At 33.0% G+C, this 7,253-nt stretch overlaps 1 protein-coding gene across 3 annotated transcripts; it reads right to left on the bottom strand.

Annotated features, from left to right (window-relative positions):
* Positions 1–2,490: 2,490 nt before the first annotated feature.
* LOC108992258 (transcription factor SPATULA-like) lies at positions 2,491–6,956 on the bottom strand. Of its 3 annotated transcripts, none has more exons than XM_018966755.2 (6): positions 6,187–6,951; positions 5,841–5,939; positions 5,664–5,729; positions 5,487–5,552; positions 2,947–3,252; positions 2,491–2,842 (listed from the first exon to the last, which is right to left on the bottom strand). In XM_018966755.2, exons 1-6 carry the CDS (start codon positions 6,640–6,642, stop codon positions 2,762–2,764), a joined length of 1,074 nt encoding a protein of 357 aa, XP_018822300.1. In that variant the 5' UTR covers positions 6,643–6,951; the 3' UTR covers positions 2,491–2,761. The 3 variants fall into 3 exon arrangements, with proteins under 3 accessions (XP_018822300.1, XP_018822302.1, XP_035547039.1); XM_018966757.2 differs by having other exon boundaries at positions 2,509–2,842; positions 5,493–5,552; positions 6,187–6,954; XM_035691146.1 differs by having other exon boundaries at positions 2,509–2,842; positions 5,664–5,936; positions 6,187–6,956.
* Between the last annotated feature and the right edge of the window lie 297 nt (positions 6,957–7,253).

The following is a 7,253-nucleotide window of genomic DNA, read 5'->3' as shown; positions in this document are numbered from 1 at the left end:
GTAATTTTTCAATTTATGATGAAATGAAATTATGTTTTTCCTATAAAAAATAGATCATTTAGAAAAAAAATTAAAAAAAATACAAATTACTTGAGCGGTAAAATTGAAGGGTCAAACTCAGGCAGCATAGTATAATTTTTCATCATTTTGCCCCTTGCAAAGTTACCACTAGTTCAAATTAGTTTTTTGTGTGTTTTTTTTATTTTTAATTTTTAAAATGTTAAAGAAAAAAAAGACACAAATACACTAGTGGTAACATTTTTAACCATTTAAAAAAAAAAAAAACACAAATACCTTAGTGGTGACTTTGAGAGGACAAAAAAAATGAGGCTAACTAGTATTATTCTTTTTGAAATTTATAAATTTTGGCATGATTAGAGAATTAATTCGATTATTCGATACTTTCTTTTGGTTTATTTTTACAATGCAATTAAAGAATATATAAAATTTAAACCTTTCATAATTATAAAATAAGTTGCTTATTTTGAATTTATTCACGAGTCCTTGAAAATTTAAATCTTTTAAATTTATAATATATTTTTAATTGATGAAGAAAATGAGCAAATATTTTGAAGGATTAGATTATATCGAGATGATTGAAATAAGCTAGTTAAAATAAATTTATAAATTGACATTATTTTATATGATATGTTAGATTATCTATTTTATAATAAAAATAATTTTACAATTTAACGTACAACGTCAAGTCATCTTTAATTTATAAATTTACTTTTATAATTTTTTATTTTAACTAAAGCAATTCTCGTTATTAGACAAACACATTTAACTATTGTAATTAACTTAGAATTGAATAATTTTATAACAAACATCTGGTCTGATACAAAACTAAATAGTCCGACAAATTGTCCTTCCTGATTATTTTGCGGCATGTTGTGTTGTGCCCTTACCAGCAGCACACGTGACAATGACAAGCACCAACAGCAATAAATTGAAGCACGTGATCATTGTCAGCTAAACTTATCGATTGCTCTCATTTTACAAAATTGAGTACCATCAACTTTGGATTCTTACAACTGGTTTTTTTTTTTTTTTCAAGAACTAAATAGAGCATATAAATCCTACATTATCCATGTATAAATAATATAAAAATTAAATAATGTGTATATCTCTTTCGTAATTATAGAAAATATTTAAGATAAATAATTATGAAAATGTTAGTTAGTTTGTTGGTTTGGAGGTGAGACAAAATATAAAATTTTTATCTTATCTCATCTCATCTCATCATTATAACAATAAGTGTGTATGCAGTACATATATATGATGTAATATATATTATATTATGTAAACCCATTAGTTTTAGGCCTTGTTTGGATTAAAAAAATATTCTGAATTTATCTCATCTTATCTCATTTTATCTAATCAGTACAACTTTCTCAAACTTTTAAATAATAAATAATAAATAATTCCACTTTTTTTTTAAATCTCAAAATAAAAATTATATTAAAAAATTATATTTTAACAATATTTTATTCAACTATTAACTTTAATCTCATTTTATCTCAACTCAACTTACTATTCAATCCTCTCCTGATTTTCTTTTTGCCGCTAACTACAATGACCTCTATAATTAATTTTGGTTTTTCAGTTTGAAAATGGACAAAGGAAATACTTGGCTTTAAAATATACTTAAAAAAAAAGGCATTTGATGTTTTAAAACTTTTTTTTTTTTTTTAAATAATACCCAATAAACAAGTTGAACCGAGTACCCAACTTGAGATCTATTTGAGTTCAAGTTGAACTCGAATTTGGTTTCAATAAAATCATGCCGAGCTTGAACAAGTACTACTTGTTGATTACAACCTTCTTAAACTGATAGAAATAAATAGATATAATTATTTGTATTATAATTTTAATATTTTCTTCACATGTTGACTAGACTCTAATTCAATAAATAAATCTAACACGTGAAATATTTAATTAGATGAGATAGAGTGTAGAGTTAAAATTTGAATTCAAAACCTCTACTTTGATACTATGTAAAATCATCACTTGTTTCAAAAACTTAAACTGATGTGAAGAAATAAATTTAATTATTTATATTATATTTTTAACGATATCAATTTTGATAGTTTGAGATGTAAAGCATAGAACACCTTATGATTGGGAAAACCATATGTTGTCTTAAAAGGATCTAGTAAGCACCACTCGAAATCGACTCTCATTCTAGCATAGAGAAATTTTAGATGAGAAAAGAAAAGAGGAAAAGAAACAAAGATGAAATTTGAGATGAGAAAAGAAAGAGGAAAAGAAACAAAGATAACGTAAATTAAGTAGTTTGACTATATGTAATTTGGTTTGGCATCTTAGGTTTTTTATGTCTGAATTTTGGCCTTCTTTGATTATGAATATCTGTAACCTCCAGGTGTCTAGTTATAATTACGGTTTTCCTCCGCCATAAGTGAGTGCTATTAATAAAATTGGAGTACCGTCCTCTTTTTTTTTTTTTTAAAAAAAGTAGTTCAGAATATATATCTGTAATGCACAAACCTCAAGCCAATATGTCGTTTTTATTCACCTCTATTCTATTACACGTATCCATTGTAGGCGTATACAGGAATTGCATTGAGACAAATATATAAGACAAAACCAAAGTAAATATAATATAGTGCAGAAACAGTTATAGCCCATGGATACAAAAACCATGAAACCTACAGTATATTCCCATAATTAATTCAATTAGAGTTGTTTGAGATGGATGCAGCAATTTTTTACATCCTACCTCTTTGAGGACAGTTCATGGTTAAGACATGTTTGATGCAGAGATCTTTTCAATCACACTGGTATCTGATTCTAGCTGTAGTGTTCTATCATCATCAATTTCCTTCAAATTGCAAAATGATTAACATTAAAAAAAAAAAAAAAAAAAAACAAAGGAATTAATCTGAAAACTCTGATAATGTAGTTAGCTCTTCATGGTAGAGTTACCTTGGAATATGAAAGATTTAGCGGTTCACAGTGTGCCTGGGATGATTCTTCAAAACCAAATGAGGTTTCTAAAGTGGTGGCGTTTTTCCCTGAAGATATAACATATGGCTGACTGGGGAGGGTGCATTGGTTGCCAAGATTGTAAACAGATTGCCTCCAGCTTTCTTCATTCCCAGGAAATGTTCCCATTCCACTGCTTGAATTCAGATATCCATTTCCTTCACCAAAGCTGATTCCCGTCCGAGGCTGCTGTACTCCTGGTAAGCACATCGGGTGCAAACTCAATCCGTTTCTCATTGATAGCATCTGTAAAAAAAACCACAAGAGAGAGGTATATTGAATTGTTGTGAAAAACATAACAATCTCTAAAGTACCCAAACGTAACCAACTTATGCGTTGGTCCCAGAGAGGGCAAAAACACAAGGTAATATACACACAGTAGTTTCACAGAAACCACAGAGATTGTAAAAGTGAGCCATTCAAATCTGAAGACATTGACCAAATAATCATCATTTTTCTTTCTCTATGTTTTCTTTTTCTTTTTCCTTTCTTTTCTTTATCAATCATCATCAGACAACAGAACTATTATAAAAAGTTTGTGCATCACTACTAAGAAGTACTTTGATTCAAGGTTGAGTATAAACAGGAGAAAGGAAGGTCAACAAGAGAACAAGTTCCAGACAGACACTAAGGCCGCGTTTGGATTCGAAACTCACCTCAATTCACCTCAACTCATTTCATCATTACAACTTTTCCAAATTCTCACACAAAATATAATAAACAATTCAACTTTTTCAAATCCGAAAACAATAATAATATTAAAAATAATATTCTAACAAAATTTTATTCAATTCATCTAAAACTATCTCAACTCATCTCTGAATTCAAATAGGGCATAAGGAAAAAAAACAGAGAGAAAAAAGTGATGGTTTAATGCAGGAGATAGTTTTCATTAAGAGCTGAACAGTGAACAATTTTTTGAGTAATCAACTGCAAACAGGCCTTGCGGTTATTATTAATTTATGATAAAATTTTGAGATCACCAGCAATAATATATTTGAAGTTTGCAAGGTAACATTGTCAACCCACTGGATATAGTGCTTAGCTAGCTGGAACACATTGAAAAAACTTTAAAGAAATTTTTTTACAGGTAAAAAACTTTCAAGAAAATTCTATGCAATTGGCACAGTAAAAGCACTATATATTGGATAAAAGAAGCACGAGGAAAATTGCACAAGACCTTTTTGGCCTTTCTCCTGGGCTTTGGCCCCAGGGATTATTGCACAAGATCTTTTTGGTTTATTTCCAGCTTTTCCCCCTTTCTGTAGAAGTGTGGAAACTGGTATGGGAATGTTGTTAGGGATTGTCACCCCTATACCTCAATCTTTTTGTTTCTAATAATATTACTACTATGATTATGGGGAAAAAAAACACTTCATAAAATCTACATTGCTATAAGGGTGACTCTTTGCTTTAATCAGTCATTATGCAAAATTATCATCTCATGCATAAATCACATCCACAGATCATATTTCTTGCCTGTTGAATACTTGGAAGGGGAAAGCAAGGGGTGCATGAAAAATGTGCAAACATGATACAGATTCATGTACGAGCAAGTCATGTACATGCAAAAAATAAATTTTGTACATACAAGAATTTCCTTTTACTGGTAGTTTAAGAATTGGTTAGTGGTTGACTGGTTATACAGGACTGCCTGTTTCTAATGGCAAGAAAGTCATCCCATGAGATTCAAGAGGAAAACTCTTTCCTATCTGAGTTCAACAAGCTCATAGATTTTTCTTCATGATTCCTACATTGATCAATTTGTTTAGTACCTATAAATTTAAATTTAAGAGTAACACAAACTAGAGTCTCTTGCATGAAACATTGGTGAGACAACAATGGGGCTCCTCATGGTGTGTTTTCTATTTTCTTCAGCCCAAACAAGTTCACCAAATGAAACTTGTCCATCATTATGACCTCTGTACGTCATAATGACTGTACCATTGCCTCTCATAACTTTATAATTCTCCCGTGTCCTCACCATGACCTTGTAAATTGAAGCGCCTTGTCCAACATTGGTTAGAATCTGTTGAAATTCCTTAACCACAATTGTTGTAGTGTAACAATAGAAAACAATAAATGATGGGTAATTAAGATCAAGAGAAGGCCTTGTACAATTGTAATCTGATCCGATGATGGTCCAAATTTGCCAAATCTCAAGCTTTGTAGAGCATAAAAAAATCCGGTCCTACGGGATGTCACGAAAATGATTGTAACTAGTTTGCATGTTCCACAGTTCCTAGCTGGAACTGTCCTTGAACAAAAAATTCTTCTACTTGCATCCCCAATGGTTGTACATGCAAGCTAGATGCTCTTCTTCAATTAACCCCATATAATATAAGAATAGGCATTTTATCATTTTAAATTGGGACCTTAAGATGGGGAAAAAAACCTTTTGCAAACAACAAAAAGGAAACAAGCCAAAGTTATCAGTTGACATAAACCCAAAAGACCATTGACTGAAAGAGAAAACTCACCTGTACCTGAACCTGAAGCTGCTTCAAATAATCGATCGCTTCATCCAGCATTGAAGCCTTATCAGTCTATCACAAAAAATTGAAAACAAAAGTACTGAAGCAACTTTATGAAAAGTCCAGCTCAAATAGTAGAAGAAGAAGAAGAAGAAGAAGAAGAAGAAGATAGATTTAATGTACCTTATTAGAATTTGGAATTAGGTTCTGTAAGGCTTTCATTTTCTCATTAATCTTACTCCTCCTCCTCTGCCGACCAATCAATGAAATTAACACGAACACAGAAATCATAGTTCCGCATGGAAGATTGTAAATTAACGCATTTCTACGCACAAAAAGATTGTAAGATTGTGGGCCAACCTTTTCTGATAAATTATGGACTTCAGCAGCTCTGCTCCTCTTCGATGAAGAACGAAGTGGGACTGGCTTGGCTTTTACTTCTGATCCGCCCGCAACCTTCTAAGTTGGACATCAAGAATCCACTTACTCTTAATTTCCCAAAATTAGAAAGAAAAATTAAAACTTTCAATACTTAGTCTTAATTATCTAAAACCAGAAATAATTCATTGCACTCTGCTGGCCTAAAATTTAAATTTGAACTCTTTGAAGCCAGAGAAAATAATTGATTAACCATTCGAGGAATTCAATTTCTTTTCTTTTTCAAGATTTTCCCAACAACCAAACAGAAGTCGGAAAATTAAAATACCTCACTATCACAACTAAACTCGCAGAGATTATTCTCAAACGAAACTCTCCTTTCCTTCGCATTAGAATCCACAACGCCAGCCGAAGAAAACGTCTTTTCATCGCTCACTTTCGCGTCGGCAATGAAATAACCGCCGGGATTGGAGATATTGACGCCGTACGAAGATTCAACAGCGGCACCCGAGTTTCGGTCTCGGACTCGGCTCTCCGACTCCGACTCGTACCGGTTAGCCGATCGAATGAACCCCCGACAATTCTCCCCGGAGAAAAATCCTCCGGCGGCCGACGTGGCCTCCGGTGGTTGTGGTAGTTGCGGTAAATGGTGTAAATGCCCGTACTTGGTCTTCGAAGAAGAGAACGAATTGTGGTGCAAGAACTGGTCGAGAAAGGTAGACACAGACATTTCTTCGGACACCGGGGCACCACCCGTAACCGAAGATGGGGCTGCTTCGTACATATCAGCCAGGGGAAAGGAAGAAGAATAACCGGGGGCTACGTTTCTTGTCCGCGTCTTCCTTGGGTGACAGAAAAACTGTCTCTGATCATACGTACCCTTTTGGCTTTATTCTGAACTTTTTCTTCTCTCTTTCTTAGCTCCATTTAAGAGGGTTTAAGCTTCTCTAATGGAGGTTTTTGAATCTTGATTACTCTCCCGCCCTAATCACCATAACAAGAAAGATTGCATGTGGGTTTTTTTATTGGATTTTCTGTCACTCTTTTTCAATGAATGAACGCCTGTACTTCGTCAGCACGAGGTGTAGAAGTCAAAGAAATCGTATTCTTCACCGCCTCATCCAACCTAACCTCTACCATAGCCTGCATGCAGACTTTATGGAGCTACAGAAGGTGCAAATCCCGAGGCTACTTTCGTTGTCGTGTTGCCAATATACTCCAATAAGGTCGATCCACACGCCGCATGGGCCATGTACGCGGTTGAATTTTCGAGTAACTTTTCTCTTTCTAAAAATGAATTTTACGAAATTGAGAACATACAATTTCTTAACTCTGTTTTCAAATTTTCTTCGGGCAATGATCCACGATTCGTTTGTTTTTATTTTTATCATGTTA

The sequence above is a fragment of the Juglans regia genome, chromosome 6, assembly GCF_001411555.2.
Source record: "Juglans regia cultivar Chandler chromosome 6, Walnut 2.0, whole genome shotgun sequence".
NCBI classification, from domain to species: Eukaryota; Viridiplantae; Streptophyta; class Magnoliopsida; order Fagales; family Juglandaceae; genus Juglans; species Juglans regia.
Note: the sequence above shows the minus strand (reverse complement) of the source record. Positions and strands in the feature narration are given on the sequence as shown.

Bases quoted from the DNA above. Each gene is read 5' to 3' on its own strand.
- LOC108992258 (XM_035691146.1), bottom strand. From the start codon at position 6,642: ATGTACGAAGCAGCCCCATCTTCGGTTACGGGTGGTGCCCCGGTGTCC. The intron at 5,553-5,663 runs GTACATTAAATC...TTTTTGTGATAG, and splicing joins TAATTCCAAATTCTAATAAG to ACTGATAAGGCTTCAATGCT. The intron at 2,843-2,946 runs GTAACTCTACCA...TGCAATTTGAAG, and splicing joins TAAATCTTTCATATTCCAAG to GAAATTGATGATGATAGAAC.